General features: G+C 38.1%; 1 protein-coding gene across 2 annotated transcripts; it reads right to left on the minus strand.

Moving 5' to 3' along the window:
• Positions 1 to 12,243: 12,243 nt before the first annotated feature.
• On the minus strand, positions 12,244 to 17,488 carry LOC136219751 (linoleate 9S-lipoxygenase 5-like). 2 transcript variants are annotated; one of them, XM_066007256.1, is made up of 9 exons: positions 17,027 to 17,488; positions 15,276 to 15,565; positions 14,831 to 15,071; positions 14,389 to 14,724; positions 14,216 to 14,301; positions 14,027 to 14,134; positions 13,617 to 13,921; positions 13,258 to 13,521; positions 12,244 to 13,154 (listed from the first exon to the last, which is right to left on the minus strand). In XM_066007256.1, the coding sequence occupies exons 1-9, from the start codon at positions 17,235 to 17,237 to the stop codon at positions 12,386 to 12,388; spliced, it is 2,610 nt and encodes an 869-aa protein (XP_065863328.1). In that variant the 5' UTR covers positions 17,238 to 17,488; the 3' UTR covers positions 12,244 to 12,385. The 2 variants fall into 2 exon arrangements, with proteins under 2 accessions (XP_065863328.1, XP_065863329.1); XM_066007257.1 differs by lacking the exon at positions 17,027 to 17,488 and adding an exon at positions 15,658 to 15,791.
• Positions 17,489 to 21,645: the final 4,157 nt, after the last annotated feature.

Consider the following 21,645-nt stretch of genomic DNA (forward strand, 5'->3'; position numbering starts at 1 on the left):
AATAAAAAAATTAAACCCGTTTTGGTTTTAAATTTAGAAATTACTCCACACATTCATAGCTAATAACTGAAATCAATATATGAAAGTAGTCATGACAAAATAAACCACGAAAATATATTATTTTAATTAAAATTTGAATATTAATGTAATATTTAATATTTAACATAATCAAAGTCGAGAAATGGATCACTATTTAAAGTTTCAATATGTTGAACAATAAATAATAATAGTTTTCAATGAAATTTTATTGAGCAATGCTTGGATAAGTTATATCTATTATCACTGAATTTTATCCCTACTTATATTATGGCCACTAACATCAAAATAACATAAAAATTAAATAACCTTATACTTTCTAATATTATAGCAACTAAATTTCAATTAACGCCTTGAAATTATTATTTTTGATTAAAGATTGGTTAGCGAGGAAGGGTAAGCGGCGGACATCCCAGCTATGCTGGCACCCCCACCACAGACCCAAAAAAGCCCCGAACCAAATTTATTGAAAGAGTAAATAAATGTCATAATATAAAAAGAAAAAAGAATAAAATGAAGCTAAAGAATTAGGAAAAGCGATAAACGCAACGTCCTACACGATCATGAAAAAAGACCGATCCACAAAAATCTGGGACAACATCCCACCAAGTCGAAGCTGTTGCCGTCCGTCCATAATTTGTAAGCGAATCCGCAACATGATTTCCTTCACGAAAAATATGAGACACCACAAAAGCCACATAATCGATCTGATTTAAACAATTGAACCAATTTTGTCTAAGCAACCAAGGGACCGAACAAGATTTAGATTTGAACATCTGCACAACATACATTGAGTCGCTTTCAAGCCAAATTTTCCGCCAACCTTTGCTGATAGCCATGTCAATGGCGTAAATAGCAGTAGATAGTTCAGCAAGATAAGCAAAGGAACTTTCAATCGAAAAGGCAAACGCACCAAGGCACATGCCAGTATGCGAGTGATAAATACCTCCGCAACCCGCAGGACCAGGAGCACCCATGACAGACGCATCAGTATTGATCTTAATCCAATCCCTCGGAGGTGGTTGCCAAAAAATCGGAGTAATGTGCGGAGCCTTAGCAAGACGCTTTTCAATCCCGAGCTCACCTAAGATTTGAAGTTCAACTAGCGAATTCCAAACGGAGCCCCGTCCAGTGTGAGCAGATTCACGAACAGCTCCCCAAATCCATCTCAGCGTGATGGAAGTATCAACCCTCTCATCCTCAAAAATGGACCTGTTACGAGCAAGCCATAGAGCCCAAATTGTATTAACAATTGCAGCCGCCCATAAATCAGCGATTTGAGTACTGAAACATTGAATAACAGCATGATCAACTAGATTCTTAAGAGTCGAGTCTGTGTTAATTCGTCTTCCAAACAATGAGCTAACACCATGCCAAATAAATTTGGAAAACCGACAGGAGACAAAAAGGTGGTCCAACGTTTCAGAATATAACAAGCACAAATTGCAACGAGAAACAACTTGACAGCCACGCAACTAAAGCTGATCATGTGTTGGCAAATACCCAAGATAAGCCCGCTGTTAGACGAGGTGCCGCGGCCTAATCTCCCGGGCGGACCGGGGGGTGGACAACCTCATGGCGTCGTAAGCGGTGATTGGCGCCGAAAGCAACCAATCATGGAATCAAGCTGCTCGGTAGGACCGGAGCTCAGAGATATGGAAGAGTCGCCACCCACGAATGGGAAAATGAACACCGATCCCTTGCGGGAGACCGGTGTGGGTTCGGGAAACTTAGGTACGAGCCGAGAAGGCTAGCTCCTTTCCGGAGAAAGGCTACTAGGCACCCCGACATCGCCCGGTTATGAACCACCGGCCTCCTACTCAGCATGTTAGGCGATAACGGACTAATCGTATACTTCTTTAAGTTTAAAATTCATTTGAAACCCTTTTCTTTCTCTTTTTAGAAACCATTTTGAGCATATGATATTGAAAAGCCACCTCAGTAAAGAATCACCCATTTATGTTTATACATACACAGAGAGGGAAGAAAGAAATGATTTATTTACAATCGTATTTAAATGTTATGTTGTGTGTTTATTCTACACTAACTTATTTCCCCAAAACGAGTTTTATTTACATGGTTCGCACCTTAATCGCCGTTGGAACGATTTAGGAGCGTTTTAAAACCTCGTTTGATGAAGCTTACCCGAATCGCCGTTGGAACGACTCGAGTATTTGAAAACGTTTGAGATAAAGAACCTTTTAATAAGAAAACGTGGTTAAACATACAAGTCAATTTCATTTTGTACAAATCCTTTAAGAAAATGATTCAAAAATCTATTATTTGCAAAGAAAACGATTTTAATTACAATGATCATTTAATCCGCCTTTGGAACGGATTAAGGTTTTAAAACGTGGTGTTTTAAAAAACGATTCGAAATATTAACAAGAATGACTCTATTTATTTACATTAGAAATCTAAAAACTCATTAGTTTCAATTGAAAACTCTCTTTTTGTGATTTATTTTCCCCACTTATTTAATGGACTCTTTACTAATTATAATTACCATAATAAACCCATTTAAACCACCATCCATACTCAAACAAAGTCCACTTGAAACATGGACCCGTGATTAAGCCCAAAAGAATAAAGAAAGCAATTCTAACATATATATATATATATATATATTTAAATCAAAAATAGAATATGAAAATAAAAGTTAATACAAAAGGAACTATATGTATATAAAAATAATAGGTACAATATATCTATACTTTGAAAATGTGAAAATAGTAAGTAAATCCTATAACTAAGAAAATAACATTTACCCAAAAATAATTTCATTCAATAATCAAGATAACCCAAATATCCCAAAACTATATATATGTATACATAACTAATATAGTTTTAAATATCAAAAATGACACATACTAATATTTATTCATTATTTCTCAAAATATCAAGTAACTAATATTCAAAACATAGCCTAAATCAATAAAAAGGAAATACATATATATATACTTATACTCATATTGTAAAATAGAATAAAAATGATATACAAATATTCTAAAATAAATATATATGCTAAAGTTCTAAAATAATTTAAAAAAACACATATTACGTAATTATACATATATATACTAAGGATCAAAAGCTTAAAAGTTAAGAAAAAGGGACTGAAATGGCATTTTTTACATTTTGGCAGATTTACCGACGGAAAATCCGTTGGTAAACAGCATTTAGTGACAGAATTGGTAAATTACAGCAGCACTCCTAAATGTTTCCAGATTTATTCAACAGCTTTAAATTAAATCTAATTCAATCGTTTTGGATTTCCGAACTACCAAAAATGGATCATAGTCGAAAACGGAAGTTCCTAAAACGACGTTTTTATTTTAAAACATTATTTGGAAATTTCTTTTAAATTAAAATGTTATAATTACAATGTTTTTGATACCCGAACTACCTTTTTATCGGATCACGGTTCGTACTGGGATATCAAAACGAGGTTTTTTATTTTAAAACAAAACCGAATTTTATTCAACACGAAACGAAAATTAAATAAATACGCTAATTAAATAAAATGTGACAAAATAAATAAATGACTAAATGAATAAAAACTATAGTATATAAAAAAAATAAATAGGAGAAGAGAATAAATAAAATAAAGAGTCTAGTCCTCGGATAATACCTTGAATTCGGTATCTGACAGTCGAAGCCGATTGATTCCACGAACCGCGAGCTTCCGTTTTTTTATGAAAAATTTGTAAAAATTGAACTTAGGGAATTTGGAGATTTTCAATTTTTAGGAAAAAAAATGTTTTCTCCTAAAAAAATCAACTTCTTCTCTCTAGAAAAAATATTCTAGTGTGAGAAGCTCTCCCTCCTTCCTCCTCTTTTTTGCATGGGGATCCGTGCCTTTTATAGGCAAACGGGTCCCCGGACCAATGGGCGATGCCCAAAAGAAATTGGGCGTCGCCCATTGGGGTTGGGCGGCCGCCCAACCTAGTGTTGGGCTACCGCCCAACGCTAGGTTGGGCGCCCGCGCCCAACCTCCTTCGGGCGTTCGCCCGACGTGGTTGGGCGCCCCCCCCGACGATCCTCGGGGCGTGCCTCGAGCCATCGGGCGTGCGCACCCCGCGTCCGTCGAGCGCGCGTCCCGCGCCGCCGGACGCTCACACGTCGCGGCCGCCGAACGCGCGCTTCGCGCTACCGGACACGTGCGCTCAGCGGCCCACGAGAGCGCACCCCATGCCACCGGACCCGGTCATTGCTCGGACGTCGAGAGCGTGCCACTTTCGGTGCGTCCGACGGACGCCGAGCGCACGTCCCGCGCCGCCGAGCGGGCGTTCGACCATTGTCGTCCGCGTGCCGGATGCCGCTAAGCACCCGCGCCGTGCCGCTAATTTTCCTTCGCTTATTATTCTTTATATATTTTTCAAAACTTCCGAAATCAATCGCTTCAACCGTCTTGTTTTCAGGTTTTCGTCACAGGTCCTCCGACTCGGTGTCTACACCCACCATCCAATAAGCGAGTGTGCAGGAGGAACACTCTGACACCTTAAAAAATGACTCCAAGGCTGTTGAGTAGGAGGAGATCTAAGCCAAACGTACAAGAGCTTAACAGTTAAAACCCCACTCGTAGCAGGCTTCCAAACACAAATATCAACATCGTCCCTACCCCGCCTAATATTCCGCAATCTATTCTCCACATCCGCAGGTAACACGGGCAGATTGTGCCAATTATTACCATCCAAATAATCCTCCACCAAATCAAAACAACGACGCTGTTGACTAGCAGATAGGCCAACCTGTGCAGCCAGTGAAGGACGCATCCAGGCCCCATTCCAAAAATTAAGTTCAGAGTGCTGACCAATCCACCAAAAACAGTGATGCTCAACTTCAGAATAAATGGATTTTATCGAGCCCCAAATAGAAGAATTCATGATATAATGTCGTGACTGTCCCGCTTTATTAAGAAAACGAGTTCTAAGTAAGTTAAAGCAGAGAGACTTTTCTTGAAGAAGACCCCAAGCCATCTTTCCATTCAACGCTTTGTTTAGAATATATAGATTCTTGATTCCAAGACCTCCATCCTTGAAGTTTTGACAACAAATTTTCCAAGGGACAGTGACAAGCTTCTTGCAATTAATGGACCCAGACCAAATAAAATTCCTCATATGCCTAGTCATACGTGTAAGCAGCGCAGAGGGCCACTTATAAATACTAAAAGAGTGAATGAAGCTACCAGTAATTACAGAATTTACCAGAGCCACTCTCCCAGCCATAGACAAACAATGCCCTTTCCATTTAGTAAAGTGAGCAAGCACCCTATCCATCAAACTAGTCAGATGTCGTGTCTTTGGTAAACCAAAAAACAAAGGGACTCCAAGATAGCGAAATGGAACAGACCCTTGACGAATACCAATAATATCAGCAAGACGATTACCACGTCCAGAAGAAACAAAGGAGCCCAGAAATAATTCAGATTTGTTCCAACTAACACACTGACCCGAGATAGATCCATACAACTCAAATACACCTTTAATAACAGCTAGATTACCCGAAGAGGCTCTGCAGAAGAGAAGAATGTCATCAGCATAAAATAAATGAGTCGGAAACACCTTTGCAGAAGTATATTGCATTGGAGCAAGTCGCCCAGTATCCACGAGGTGAAGCAACCAACGACTAAGAAAGTCCTCGGCAATACCAAACAATATAGGAGACAGCGGATCGCCTTATCGAACCCCTCTTGAACATCTGAAATATCCACTAATGGCTCCATTGTTCAAAATTGAAATCCGAGATGCAGATAAAACATTCAGAATTCAGTCTCTGAATTGAATAGAGAAACCAAAAGCGTCCATCACGGCAAGTAAAAAATTCCAATTTAAAGTGTCAAAAGCTTTCCTGATGTCAACCTTCAAGGCTAAGTTCCCTCCAAAACACTTTTTATGAAGCATATTAGTGCCTTCAGAAGCAAGCGAAATGCATTGGTGAATACTTCGTCCAGGAATAAATCCAAATTGATTCTGAGAAACAATGCGAGATGCAATAGAAGCGAGTCTATTAGCCAAAATTTTTGCAATTATTTTATAACTAAAGTTGCTCATTGCAATAGGCCTATACTGATCAAGAGATATCGCACCCTCCACCTTCGGGATAAGGACCATAATACTGGAGCACAGGCCAGGATGTATCATGCCACTCATAAAGAAGCTTTTGACAACAGCAAACACATCAGCACCAACAATATCCCAAAAAGACTGAAAAAAGACCTCAGAAAACCCATCAGGTCCATGAGAACTACTGCTATCCATTGCAAAGACTGCCATACGAACTTCATTCATATCCGGACAACGAGTAAGCAAATCATTATCCAAGTCAGAGACAAGATGTGGAACAACCTCATAAACTAGATCATAATTCTGCGGTAAGACCTCGTCATTTTTAAAAAGACTTGAATAAAATTCAGCAATATGTGTCCCAATTTGATTCGGATTAAAGACCAACTCATCCTCAATTTGAAGCACCGAAATCCCAGAGGCAGCAGCTCGAATAGATGCCATACGATGGAAGAAGCTAGTATTTCGATCTCCCTCCTTAAGCCATCTAACTCTGCTCTTATCACGCAAAAAAGCCTCCTTTCTATGCAAAATATTATCCAAGTGTGCATGAGCATTCATCTCCTCATGATGTAGTTCAGGAGTAAACCCATTCTCAGATATTTCTGCCTGCACACGGGCCAGATCCGTCTCAGCATCAGTGAGACACATATCAATGTTACCAAAAACCACTTTATTCCAGTGACGGAGCACCGGCCGAAGTCGCCTGAGTTTATCGCATAAAGCTTGCATAGGAGGTAAGCTAGGATGCATTCCATTCCAAAAATCAGCAATCACCTCCCTAATCCCCGGATGCAAAATCCACATAGACTGAAATCTGAATCTAGAGATAGGGCGATTCCCCTTGGAGCAGCTAAACATCAAAGGGCAATGGTCAGAGTGATGTCGCGGCAAAGCCAAACTGCAAATCGATTCCCAGAAGTCTGAGAATAAAGCAGATAATAAAACTCTATCCAACCGACATTCAACCTGCGCAGAGCCAGACCTACCATTAGACCAAGTAAAGAAGGCCCCATGAGTAGGACCATCAACAAAAGAACCAGAATCAATAAAATCACGAAACTCCCTACAAGGACGCAAAGCAGGAGCCCGTCCCGATTTCTCATGAGATCCAAGGACAGAATTAAAATCTCCAAGAAGCACCCAATACCCATTCAACCTATTTTGATGAGCCAAAATATCATCAAACATAGTGACACGTCTATTTGCCCAAATGCTCCCGTAAACAAAGCAGACAAAAGTATTTAAATTAGACAAACTCAGAATAACAAATTGTTCATGTCTGAAACAAATATTGGTAACCATGGAAGAATTAATCTTTGCAAAAACCCATAGAGTTGGAAGCTCCTTATTGTTCATAGCAATTAAAGACAAACCAAGCCTTCTCCAGAAGGCCTCATTAACAGAACTGAACTCCACCATAGGCTCAGCTAAACAAAGAAAATCCGGTTTATGAAGAGAACACAAATGATGCAAGTAACCCTGAGTATCCCTATTAAGAATACCCCTACAATTCCAGTAAAGAAAAATCATTTAAAACGGACCGGAGGTTTACTGGCTCGTTTGTTTCGAGCTGGCAAATTCTCCGTTGTTGTCATAATTTTTTCCCTCCGCCTTACTTTCTTAGTGCTAACTGTGTTCCAGCTATTGTCATCCTCCTCTGCCATATCAGCCCAGGATTTAGTACGGGATGATGATTCAGATGCTGAATCAGCTCCCTCATATCTAGTGAGAATATTGTCCATTCCAGGTGAATCCGGCCTATCAGTTTTATCACAACTGAATTCATCCTCCTTCCTAAGTTGCGGGCTGCCAGGTAGAACAACCTCCACCACACAACCAGTATCAGCAGGAGGCCTAAGCTCAGAAACAATTCGTGAAGTGGCATGTTGAACAGGCACCTCGGTCTGAATTGCATTAGGCTTTTTCACAAACTTCCTCTCCTGTGAAACCATTGTACGTTTTTTTTCAATAACCGGAGCCTCTAGAACCTTTTCCAATGGTTTTTTATTTTTCCTGCAGTCATAAGCCATGTGGCCAATGTTTGAACAAACTTTACAGAAGCTCATTCATCAAATCCACATCAATTAACATTCTAGCATAATGACCAAACTCACCTTCAAGAGTGGTATTATCAAATCGTATAAGCCCTCCAATACCCTTTGAAATATCTGAAAGAATTTGAGGATCCCAATACTCCCATGGAAGAGAATATAATCTAACCCAAACCTGAGCATTTGTAGACTTCTCAGCATAGGGGTCAAAGTCCGGAACCCATGGTTGCAAACGGAAAGTACCTGGCTTAGTATTGATAATGCCCCGCGCTAGCAACTGATTCTTGATCTCCTAGGATCCCAAAACCACATGAAAAAAGCCTCTCCCGATAGATATCAGTTGCCAAGAATCCTTCAAACCCCAAACCTTTGTTAAAGTTTCCTTAAGAGAAAGAACCTTCCATGGGGCATCTCCTTTGTTTAAGATTAACCTGCCAATCAGAGATGAGGAGCAAAGGGTCGCACACCTATCATAGGCAGATTGAGAAATTCTAACCGACCGAAGACCGCCAATATCAGAAATCACAACAGATGAGCAAGGAGTCGGATCCAGATTCCCAGCAAGGACCTTCGCAAATGACCTGCCCTGCACCGCCAAATTAGGCTTTCTCAAAGGATCCTGTGAAATCGAAGCAATCTGTGGTTGCGGGATACGCGATTGCGAATTATGAAAAGGGGCCTTTGGATTAAAGAGAACCTCTATACCGAGGTAGTTATCTAGATAATCCATGGTGGATAAAGAGTGATTCCTAAATGATTTGGAATTTAGTAAGGAAGGTTTTGGAGTCTTTTTAGGCAGATTTGAATCTCCATAACTTTATAGGATACTTCCTTTTCTTGCTATAATTGATTTATAATTTAGTAAGGAAGGTTTTGGAGTTTTTAGGAAGGTTTTAGTTTTTCTTCTAATTTTCCTTAACAGTTGCAAATGTCAAATTGTATTTCTTCCTGGAATATGAAATTGCATATCCAACGACTTGATGATCAACAAACCTGATCTTGCGGTGGTACTTGGTGACTTGTGAGAAGATAGCTCTGAAAAAAAGAAGAGAGACAGATCTGAGAGAGAGAGGATAGATCTGAATAGATCTGAAAGAAAGAAAACAGATCTCAGAAAGAGAAGACAGATCTGAAAAAGAGAAAAAAGATATAAGAGAGAAAAGACAGATCTAACGCCTTGAAATTATTATTGATGATCATAATTTTAAGTATAATTAAATATTATTGATGTCTATGTTGTGTCAATCGAGTAGTTTTCTATAATATTACAACTCTTAATTTTCTATGCTTTATTCATATATTCTTCATATTTATACTAATAAAGTGCTATTTTATAATACTTTATTATTTCAAATCTAAATAATCTAATAATATATTTGTATAATTAAATGATAGTATCATGATTCATGATATAGTAGTTCATAAGTTTAACTGTAGAGCTGCTTAAGTGGAGATAATTTTAAAAATATGAAATAATATAAAATTTAATTGCTTGTTAAACCTAGTAACAAACCTTGAAGAGTATATGTAAGAATTTTTAAAACTCTATCAAAATATTAATATTAATATTAGAATGGAAAGGAATTAAGTGGTGTTTTATAACATCATAATCTATGAAAAGTCCAGTTCAAACAGTAAAAAAATCATTAATTATGTAAACACAAATGAAATGGCCACAAGTTTGTAATAAAATAGAAAGAGATTCATATATGAATTGATGCTCATATATGTTATTAAATGATTGTATTCCACTGGCTAATTACAATTTGTATACAATTCAAATCAAATGATGTTAATTAATAATAATATATATCAATTGAACTTGTGCAGAAAGGCAGCAGTTTCAGCTCCTATAGCTAGGAATTTGCAGCGCAGAAATAAAATGAGCATCAACAAAATTTTGTAAAATTGAAGAATGCGTTTACAAATTCTCTTACCGTAAAATTGAAGAATACGTTTACGAATTCTCTTACCTTAAAAGCTACTTCAATCATTTTAACTCATTCATGTTTTAAAATGAGTAAATGATGCAGTCAAGGAGAATTCTACAGCAGCCTTAGTTTTTCTCAGCAAGGTTCTAAATCTATTCTTCATGAAGAAGATAGTGGATGAAATTACCATACTTTTATTTTTAGATTTAGTAAAAGCTGAATAAATCGAAAGAACATTACCAGAAGGGAAGTATTTTTAATTGAATGTCACATTGAATATAATTATACAATTTCTAAGATAACAATCAGAAAACCATATGAAATTGCCACACAAAAAACCAGGAAATTATATGAATATACATATATATTCAAAGCTTCAAAATCTTGCATTTTAAATTAATCTCTCGTTTTTCAAATTTAAAAGTTTTTATCAGTTTTGAAAAAAGAGAAATGGGTAGAGGTAAGATTGAGATCAAGGATTGAAAATGCAAATATCACTCGACTCACATTCTCTGAAAGAAGAGCAGGATTGGTTAAAAAGGCTCCAAAAACTTTATTCTCCTTAAATCTACTTCAATTCCATCCGAAGTCTATTCAACCATATGTAAACCACCATTATTTCTGCATAAAGAGTTGTATCAAACATCATTACAATTGCTCTTGTATCATAACCGTAGTACCAAAGCGTCTAAAGGAAACAGTAAAAGTGATCATCAGTCATGATAGATTCCAATCCATCCTCTTCCATAAGTGTAATATCCAATAAAATAGAAATAGAAAAAAAAAGGAAAGAATTTGAACCTGTTGACACTTCTTCAGAATGGAATTAAAAAAATTGGGGATTTATCTGCCAAACATCAGAACAACAAAACAACGCCCATTTGACTGGGTAGATACCTCAATCTGCAGCAGCTGTCAATTTCCAAAGAGACAATAGAGGTGTTGGGCAGCCCCCCTTATGGAAACGATTATAATTTCATCACACTCCTGTATGTCTAAAGATTGAAGACGGTGAAGGCTTTGCATATGACAGGATAGGGACTTGAGTCTTTTACAGCAGGGAAGTTTTAAAGAGATAAGAGTGGGGATATTAGGCAATTCCCTCTCAGGGAACAATTCTAATTCATCACACCCTTTAATACTCAGTGTTCTGAGATGAGAAAACCTATGTGTAACAATTCTGCTCATCCTGAATATTTGAGTTTACAACTGTACCATAATAATCCCATTCCAAGTGTAATTCAAGGAGTCCAGACTTCTCCTTAATAAGATTCTTTAGCCTTTCAATCTGAATATTTTAACTATGTTTTATATATTCACATTTTCTTTGTTTATTAAGGACTTAATGTATAAAAATTATAATTGATGGAGAACCCTAGAAACCATGGGTGCCACATGAAGTCCTTCGCCATTTTGTGGAAGAGATAAACGTGATAGATAAACGCGATAGAAGAGGTTTCTCTTTGAATGTGGATAAACGTGATAGGTATAGTTAAATAATTAAAAAGTTTTAATCAGTGATACTATAAAAATGACACATCAGCACATAAGCTGTTTAAAGACAGACACATCAGCTACATTGGTTACAGATTTAGTATATAGAATAGATAGATAGATTTCTTGAAAAGGAAAGAAAATAAATTCTGAAGTAGGTAAGAAATCTCTCAATGCGGATCTGCTTCGTGTTCAAAGCCGCAAAAATCGCGAAGAAGGTAAACTTAATACTGCAAAAAATTACATAATATTCTTCGCATTTAATATCTTTAATCTCTCTGTATTCAATGAATTAACTCACGTTCCATTACAATGATCTTTGCTAAATCGCGCTGAAATTTGAGTTTTATGTATAATATTCTGATGACGACTCGACTGCAACAGCAAACAACAGAAACCCTTGTTTTTTGGGTTCTGCATTTGTGCAATCGCTAATCGCTTGAAAAACGTTTCTCTTATTGTAGAATTTCAAGCAGTTGCCGTGTTTAATTAAAAGTAGGATTGTTGTAGTTGTAGAATTTGGTAACTATTATGTCTAGCTATTGATTTGTTTGCTAAGTTAATTATGTTTCATGTCATCCAATTTTATCATCTGTTATTGCCTTTTCATTTTTCAGAACATATGTTTCTCAAAGATACATGTACAGTTTGAAGTTTGGTTGATACATGTGAAAAGAATTTGTTGAATACAGCTGCGTTTACTTACAAGATAGAGCACAAGAACTGAAATACAAATCTTAAAAATCAGTGGACTGCTATTTAACATCTGATCCATAAAAAATAGGTAAATTTTCTGATCAAAAGTTTATATAGAGACGCTATTGGGAATCCCTTTGCCTGTGAGTCCACCCTTCCTAGAGTAATCTGAGGTGTTAGGATAAAGCAAGGTGTAAGGCACATTGACTGCCCCAACTCTATTCTTCCATCTTTTATCATTGTTCATATCCATAATTTTTTGTTCAATTTCTTTCAGCCTCTCTGCAAATTTATCAAATGCTGCTATTGGTTCTTGATCTGATGTCCACTCGGGAGTATCTCTCTGCCCAAGGTAAACCTCATCAGTTGAATGCCTTGATAAAATCTCGATGAGGGATATCCCTACAAGGGTTTGTAGTTGGGCAGTGATTGTTTTCAGGAAAGCTAAGTCTGGGTCTCTCTCAAGTTCAGCGTACTCAGGAGTGCCTGGCTCAGGCATAAACCGGCGACTAATTGTTGGACGGTTGGGGAGGTATCCAGCATATGGGTACTGTCCGAAATTGACAGCTGCATGAAGGGCTGAAGCTATCCAAATGATAATCGTGCATGTCTGTTTAAGATCATTTTTTGTCTGCATCTCAGGCCACCATGGTTCATGTTTCTTGTCACCATGTCCTACATTCCGTATCTCTGTCCACCATGACTGAAGCTCATTATCATTTTGAACCAAATCATCTGTTGGGTAGTAGAAATTACAATAATCGGTAACCCATGTTTCAATTGCTGACCATATTTCTAAGCCATCAACTGCGTATGGGTAATCTTCTATTAGAAGTCTTAGACCATGCGGTTGGTTTGAATCCCGGACTGCTACCCCTCTAAAATGCAAGCAGAATTAGATTATTTTTGTTTTCAAAAAAATCAATAGTGTAGAAATGAGAATATTTTAGGGTTAAAACTTAAAACAGTTCTAGGATGTACCTCTTGAGCAGATCAGCAGGGAGTGCCTGCTCAGTGAAAATCCACTTTTTGTATACTATAGCTGACAATTCCATGGAATATTTGGCTGGGAAGACAGTATGCTCAAGTATACCACCTGCATTGATGAGGATTTGTCTAGACAAGGCATTAATGTTCATTGTATCACGGAAGTGAGGATGTAAAAGTTTGTATATTGGATGAAGAACGCTCAATTGTCTGTTTGTGGCAATCACGAATGGCTCTATTACAGCATGGGTGTTCAACCTGCAAGTGAAGTGAAGTAACAAGCATTAAGGTATATGTTCTAAAGAAGAAAACCTTTTTCTTTTACCCGAAATAGCTTCCTTTTTTAATCATACCAATGGCTAATGAGTTGATGATATCCAGAATCATTTACAGCAGCATAAGCTTTAGCCAGCTGCCAGACTGAACCTGAAACACCATCTTCTGCTGGAGTGAAAACTTTGCTTACTGCACCATGCTTTTCTCCTTGTGGATGTGGGAGGCTTAATTCAATTGCCAATGGCTTCAGTGTTCCATCATCTTGCAGTAGAAGGATTGTTCTACTAGCATAAGTCTTTGTGGCCGTCGAGTTTATATTTGTCAGGTATGGCATCAATGCATCATGATGATCTAATATAAACAACCTGTTTTCTCTGATTGCCTATATTAAAAAAGAAACATTCATTAATTAGGGAGCTAACTGCAGTACTTTTACATTTGATACATTGTGCTTTAGTTTCATAAAGAAATAATGTAGGTTTGGTACTTGATCTACGTTGAGCCCGTTCATGTTCCCTTTTATGTGCTCTTTTGTTATACTGCTATTCTGATTTCCGAATTCTGCAGGGTCCAGCTTACTAGTTGGAGGAAAATCCTGCATATGAGTTTTAGCAAATTAGTTTGGCTAAAAGACCATGAAACAGACTTAGCTAGTTGGATAGATTTTCCGATTTACTTGGAGGCGGCTAATGATGACTGGGTTGACTCCAGCTAACATTTCTCTTCCAAATTCTTCATCTGTCCTCCAAGCAGACTTATCCTCTGAAATTAAACCATGGAAACCTCATAATGTATTAGTCAAACAGGTAATTATTAGGTAACTTTGATGGAGAACAAAATTTATACTACCTTTGATTACATCAGGCATAGGGAATTTGAGGAACAATTCGCCATCGTTACGAAGAAGTTCCTTTAGCATCTCCCATGGGATATTATCCCTTAATTTACTTGTTAGCCCATTTGGTATCTTAAGCCCCCCTTCATAGAGGTTAAGAACGTCTTCAAAGCTATCAAACTCATTTATAGTCTTATCACACAAAGATTTGATCTCTGGGATCAATACCTGAACTAGGGATTTCAAAGCATATGCAAGAAAATCCGAAAATTTCACGTGACCGAACCTTTCATCTCTTGGAACATAAATGTCTAGGCTTAGAAGTGGCAGTCTTCTCTCAATATTTGGGTCTGTTACAATGATGAAATGAAATTGTTGGTTGGATTGATAAAATGAAATTCTCATGTCCATTAGAATTTTACAGTCAAACCAGGCATAGATTAGTAGTTTCGTTACCTGTTTTTGTTCGTTTTCGACCAGTTCTTCCCCTTCGAGGATATGGATACTCTTGCGTTCCTCCGAGAACTGGGCGTGCATATTCTTTCCCCTTGTCTGGATTTCCTAAATCATTGTAATAATCATAGTCATATACTCTGTCCCACTCCTTCAGCTCACCCTGTCCATTTCCTCGTAGATTTATGAGCTCTTCTTCTCTGTATATGCGTAAAGGCTCTGGTGTATGGCATGGAAGGTAGGTCTGAGATACATAAGATAAAAACGTGTTATGCATTTACTTTGTCAAATCAAGATAAATTCTGAGGTTGACATCATGCCTAACACATTAACCATATACTGGAAAGACCAAACCAGAAAGTCATGTGTATAAAAGCTTTTATGGGGATGGGGTGGTTTACAACTTTAGGTGAAAAAGTAGGACAGCATTTAAGGAAATTACAATCACCTTGTTGGAAAAGAAAACTCGATCATAGTTGTAACGGTGGGTCGGGTAAACCCAGGAATTGCAGACAAAATGGATCCTACCATGTCCAGGAACATCCTCTAAAGTGACTGTCTTGAGATAAAATTGACTGTGATGATGATTTCTGATCATGAGAGCTCCTGGTTCTCCCATACTCTCATCCCACTCAAAACAAGCATCAAAATTAGTTTCTCCAGCTGTAATTGGTGTGATTTTTTTCACCCATTTATCCAAATATGTTACCTTTCCAACCTTACCACGCCCCTCATTGCCTGCAAAAATAAAAATAGTATTTATGGTCAATAAGCTGAGGAGAGTTATGAGAATAGAGTGCCCTTAATTAAAAACCTTATCTCCCACATACATATGCATTATTCATCTATCTCATTCCAGTCCCATTATTGTCATTCAGGAAAGTAGATAAAGGGTCAATTCACTCATTTAATGGCATAGAGGGTGGCTTTTTTGGGATGCTAGAAATGTCAATGAGTATATCCGCTGATAATCTCATGATCGAAATCTTTTTATGTTGTATTAGTTGTCATCTCTCATTATTCACATCTCATATAATTCAAGAGTACTAGTATATATAAGTTAAATATAAGAAAATCATAAATTTAACAAAACATACTTAGATTGAATATAAAGAGTATTGTTGTGTAGTCTTAGTGTCTCTTAATTCATTTTTTTATTAATAATTTATTATTGTGTAGTCTCTCTCCTCACACTATTGGTAAATATAACAACAATTAATAATTTTAATAATAAAATAATAAATAAAAAGTGAATATAAGGAGTATTGTTGGAGATGATACGTCTTAGTGGCTCTTAAATCACTAAGAGTCAATTATTTAGTATATTATTTTTAGAGTTCACTAAGAGTCTCTTGGAGATGTTCTTAGATTTAATGTTCCACAAATTTAATAAAATCACCGACAAATTTAACAAGAAAAAAAACAAACATTTCTAAGTTTTAAATGAAGTAATATAAAATTTAAAAACAAATATAATAATTAAATTTTTAATATTTTCCTTTTATTTTTTTAGTATTTAAAAATTACAAATTACTCCCTCCATTCCTTTATATAAGTCATTCTAGCAAATTAATTTCTTCTTCAAATATAAATCATTCTAGTTTTTAAAAAAAAAAATTAGTTTAGTTTTTTGGTCAAGCGTTAAATTTTTTGGTAACGTATATCCATACCTATCGCAAGTTTTTAAAATATCATTTTCGCCTTAAATTCTTTTATACAACGTTCGAATAGTAACGTTTACCAATAAAATCGGTATCCTTTTATCATCTCTACATTGAGGGTGAATTTGCACTAAAATAAAGTCTTAAAGAACTATTTGGTCCGTCATATCCCAAGTAATAAAATTTCACTCAATTAGATAGAGATTTGATAGAACTGTTATCCCAATAACACGTGTCAATGTTTTAACATTGATACGTGGCGTGTGGGGACAAATTTTCTTATAGAGATTTAATTTATTAGAAAAAAAAAAGTTAAAAACACAATTTCTAAACTAAAATCTATCCAAAGTGCATGTGTAAAAATAGCATCACGTTGTGGGACAACAGGTCTGTCAAGTGTTGGTTCAATAGGGATATTTAGGAGCCAAAATATGATCAATCAATGGTGATATTGGTAGCGATATTTAAGTGAAGACAGGGGGGAGGGGGCCACGTTTAGGGTTGTAGGACATAAAAAGGAGGAAAGGGGGAAACAAACCTGGATCCGGATGGTGAGCACTAACAAGGTGCATAGAAACACCTCTGCCGAGCAATTCATGAAACCGATCAAAAAAGGAGGCTTTAATATCATGAAAATCAAGTACATTTTTCTTCATCAAAACCACTTTCGCCTGTATCTTCCATCTCTCTTTCTCACCTTTGTTTTTAGCCTTACCGCACCACAACACTTCCATTGTCTTCTGGAACATGCTTTTTAAGTAGAAAAGCCCAACCTCAAGAAAAGAATAACTTCTTCTTCAACTATGGATATGCTTATTATTATGAATAGGAATAGATAGGAAGAACCTATATATATAGGCATAAAAGTTGTCGAAAATAAACAAACGGAGGCTTTTCTCTTTTCTTTTTTTCTTTCTGCTTGGTCCGTGTTTGGAGCTGTAAAAAGTTTAACTGAGGAGCAGGCAATGCTAAACAACAAAAAACGAAGCTACCAGTGTTGGCTGACAAGTACGTGTGGGGACGTTACTGAATTTTGTTGTCTTTTTGGTTTTTTGCTTTTGCTTTTGATTAATCAGACGTACCCTGTTCCTCTATCTCATGCTTAATCAACGTACCCTATTCGATTCTTCCATGCACCATTTTTATATATTTCTATTTATTATTTATAAGAAGAAATATAACTTAGTTGGTACCTACCTCAATCTTAGTTCCTCACAAGAAATCTCTAAATCAGTGATAAATCGGCATCAATTCATTTCAACCTCCTACTTCATTAACCTCCTATTTCCGTTTAGGGATTTCGTTGTGAGATCGTCACTAGTCAAATCGGAAATTGCCTAGATCTCTACTCTAAATAATATTGGGTATGTTAATCTTCAACAATCCGACAGTAACCGATGTTAACTTGAATCCAAGTGACCTTTTCAAAAAAAATTAATTAAAAATAAAGAAATAAAATAATGCAGGAATTGTTACTAAGACATGGTGGTGATGAATTTATAGAGCTTACTAAATTAGAGTTAAAAAAACAATTCTAATTTCCAAATGTTGTATAATTTATTTATAATTTTAAATCATATATATATAATTGATATTTATTTATTTATTACGTTATCTGATCTAACTAACCTAAATAATTTAGTTGAACCAAGTAATCTATTACCCAACTATAAATTTAGTTTGATGTCCGGTCTGGTTTGGTTAGAACTAATGTTTTAAAAATTGGATCGAAAATCTAATCAGTTTAACAATTGGATCAGGAGTGAATGAATTTAAACAGTTGATTCAGATTGATGAGGCCAGATGATCACATTATATTAATAAGCATTATAATAAAATTATATTTAATGGCTTAAAAATATATATTTTAAATAAAAAAATCTTTATAAAAATTTAAGAAAATACTACAATGGATTCTTCTCTTTTAGATCTTTCTCTCTCTTTTAGATCTATCTTCTCTTTTTCAGATCTGGCTTCTCTCTCTCAGATCTGTTGTCATGGTGAAGAATTTTTATGAAGATGGAGAATTTTGAGATCTATCTTCTCTCTCTCAGATCTATTTCTCTCTTTTAGATCTTTTTTCTCTCTTTTAGATCTATCCTCTCTCTCTCAGATCTATTTCTCTCTTTTATATCTTTTTCTCTCTTTTAGATCTTTTTCTCTCTTTTAGATCTATCTCCTCTCTCTCTCTCTCTCTCTCTCTCTCTCTCGGCTAGGGTTCATGGTAAAGCGTGTTAGGGATAGATCTAAGGAGAGGGGGGCTGTGGCCGGCGAGGGGGGGTCGGATCTGGAGGGGATTTGCGGCAAGGAAGGGGGCGGTGGCCTGGTGGTTTGGGGCGAGAAGGGTGAGGCAAGTTTTGTTGGCGGCGAGCGTGCACCTGGTGTAGATCGGGGCGGGGCGCTTGGCGGGGTGGAGGCAGGGGAATCCAGGGGCGTTGGTAGGGATCTCGTGGGCATGGATGGTGCGTCGGCAGGGTTCTCGCGGGCGCCGCCCGTGCGGCTGGGGACGGATCTTTGCGATCCACAGGCGGCAGATTCGACAAGGTTGTCGCGGCTGGGTGCGGATCAATGGGAGATACGGGCGGCTGGGTTTTCTGATGCCGGGGGTAAGGCTCCCCCAATCTCGAGGGGAGAAGTGGGGCCGGGGGTGCCTGGCGCAGGGCTATGCGCCGATAGTGCCGGGCACTGCCCAGGCGCTGCCGGCTCCTCGGTCGGGCAGTGGGCTGGGGCTGTCGGCGCAGTGCCTTGCGCGGGATCCTCTCCTCCGGGCTGTGAGGGGCAGGCAGGGGCTACGACGGGGAGGCAGGCTGCCTCGGGTCTGGATGTTTCTAATAATTCGGGAAGGGTGGGTGTTGTAGGAGTAGCTCATGGGAAGACGGTCTCCCCCAGACCTAGGGTTCAGATGAGCGAGATTGGTAAAAACTCTTGGAAGGACACGGTCATGGGGGTGGCTGAGGAAGAGCCGGTTTTAGAGGAAGTTTTAATGGTGGGAGATTCTGATGATATGTTCTCGGATTCTGATGAGGAAGATAATGGCCAGGAGGATCCTCTCTGTCCGGTCATTAGACTTTCCGCTGCAGAGAAGCGTGAGCTTAGAGAGAAGTGGAAGGTGTCTTTGATTGTTACTGTCCTGGGTAAGCGAATTAGTTTTAACTATTTTGCCCAAAGAATACAAGCGCAGTGGGCAAGGAAAGGTAAAGTCAGTATTACTGACCTGGAAAATGACTACTATGTCATTAAATTTACTAGGGTTGAGGATTATAATTCGGTTATCAAGGGAGGCCCATATATCATTTCCAATCATGTTTTGGCCTTAAGGCCTTGGGTTCCTAATTTTAATCCTCACGACTGTTCGGTTAACAGGATCTTGACTTGGGTAAGATTCCCGGGCCTTCCCATTGAGTACTACAGTGAAAACTTTCTGAGTAAAATAGGAGGTTTGGTTGGTAAGGTCCACCATGTGGACAAGACTACAATTGGGGCCATTAGGGGTAAGTTTGCTAGGGTATGTATAGATGTTGATCTGGCTAAACCTTTACTTTCTAAGTTCTGTGTTCAGGATAAAGTGTTCTTTATTGAGTATGAAGGTTTACATAACATCTGTTATGATTGTGGCATGTATGGTCATTCTCAGGAGGGTTGCCCTAAAAGGGAGAGGGTTGTTATAGAGAGGGTTGAGAGTAGTGTGCGGATTACTGGAGGGAACCAGGGGTATGAAGGGAACTTTGGTCCCTGGATGGTGGCAAAGAGGCCCGCTAGACGTAGGAATCAACCTGCAGTGGTTCACAATCGTCCTCCTGATATCAACACAAATTCTAAGTCCCTTTCTCCTAAAGCTACTGTTATTCCAAATGTCAAGGAGAAGCCTGTCCTCAAAGCTAGAAAGGAGGCTGGGGTTTCTTCAGTAGCCTTGCCTGGGTCCAGATTTGGGGCCCTGATGATTGAGGAAGTTCAAGAGTCAGACCAAGATGAGAATCATATGGATGAGAGTATTCCAGGATTAGAGTCTGTAGATCCAGTCGAGAAGGTGGTTGAATCTGTGAACCCGCTTTTTGTCTCTAAGGATGAAGCCCAGGGGGGGACCCTGACCCTTGCAGCTAGAAGGATGAAGAATTCAAATGAGGTTAGTATTCCTGTTCCTGGTATTGATCCTGGGATTGGGAAATCTATGGGAGTTAACAAAACTAATATGAAAAAGCTTAAAGGAAAACAAAAAAGTGGCCTTAACACTTTGGCGTTTCCAGATAAGAGGGGGCACGGGGGTACCTCGGTAAGGCTCTCAGGAGCCCCTAGTAAATACCTAGCTTAGGGTAGGGGTGTGGTCAGTTGTCCTCCTTTCTATGGATTTGTTATTTTGGAATGTTAGGGGTGCGGCTAGCAAGGCTACCCGTATCCATATTAATGATCTTATTAAGCAGTTTAATCCATCTTGTTTTGCTCTTTTAGAAACTAAGATTAGTGGTGAGAAAGCAGATGAGGTGGTTAAGAAGTTTAAGAACTGGCACTGTGTTAGATCGGAGGCAACTGGCCGGGCTGGGGGGATTTGGCTTTTTTGGAGGCCAGATCGGATTCATTTTGATATTCTTAGCATGGATAAGCAGTTCATTCATTGTAAAGTGAGTATTTCCGGCAATACTCCCTTTTTTATTACCCTTGTGTATGCTGACCCTATCTTGTCTAATCGAAAACGGCTCTGGGAGGTTCTCTATTCTATGAGTGTCAGCATTTCGGAGCCCTGGTTTGTGGCAGGTGACTTCAATGATATCGCCTTTATGAGTGATCAGAGAGGGGGATCCAATCATTATGTTAATCGCTGTCTGCATCACAAGAATAGTATGGATTTATGTGGGCTTTCCGATCTGGGGGCTTCTGGTCATAAATTCACTTGGAAGCGTAATAATACTTTTGTTCGATTGGACAAAGTCTACGCTAATGTTTTAGCTCTAACTTCCTTCCCCGAGTGCTCTGTGTTGAACCTCCTGTTCCGTCATTCGGATCATTGTCCTATTTTGTTTAGACTTTTGAGAGGTAAGCATCCTAGGGGTAAGAGACCGTTCCGGTATCAGTTGGCTTGGGAGTCCCATCCTAAGTTTAAAGAGTTCGTTCATGAGAGTTGGAGACCTCATTCGTATGTACTGCAAGCTGCTGAAGGGTTCA

Source organism: Euphorbia lathyris, chromosome 2, assembly GCF_963576675.1.
Source record: "Euphorbia lathyris chromosome 2, ddEupLath1.1, whole genome shotgun sequence".
NCBI classification, from domain to species: Eukaryota; Viridiplantae; Streptophyta; class Magnoliopsida; order Malpighiales; family Euphorbiaceae; genus Euphorbia; species Euphorbia lathyris.

Excerpts from the sequence above, each read along its gene's own strand:
- LOC136219751 (XM_066007256.1), bottom strand. The coding sequence starts at position 17,237 with ATGTTCCAGAAGACAATGGAAGTGTTGTGGTGCGGTAAGGCTAAAAAC. Across the intron at positions 15,566-17,026 it reads TGCTCACCATCCGGATCCAG|GCAATGAGGGGCGTGGTAAG; the intron begins GTTTGTTTCCCC and ends TTATTTTTGCAG. Across the intron at positions 15,072-15,275 it reads GAGTTTTCTTTTCCAACAAG|ACCTACCTTCCATGCCATAC; the intron begins GTGATTGTAATT and ends TATGTATCTCAG.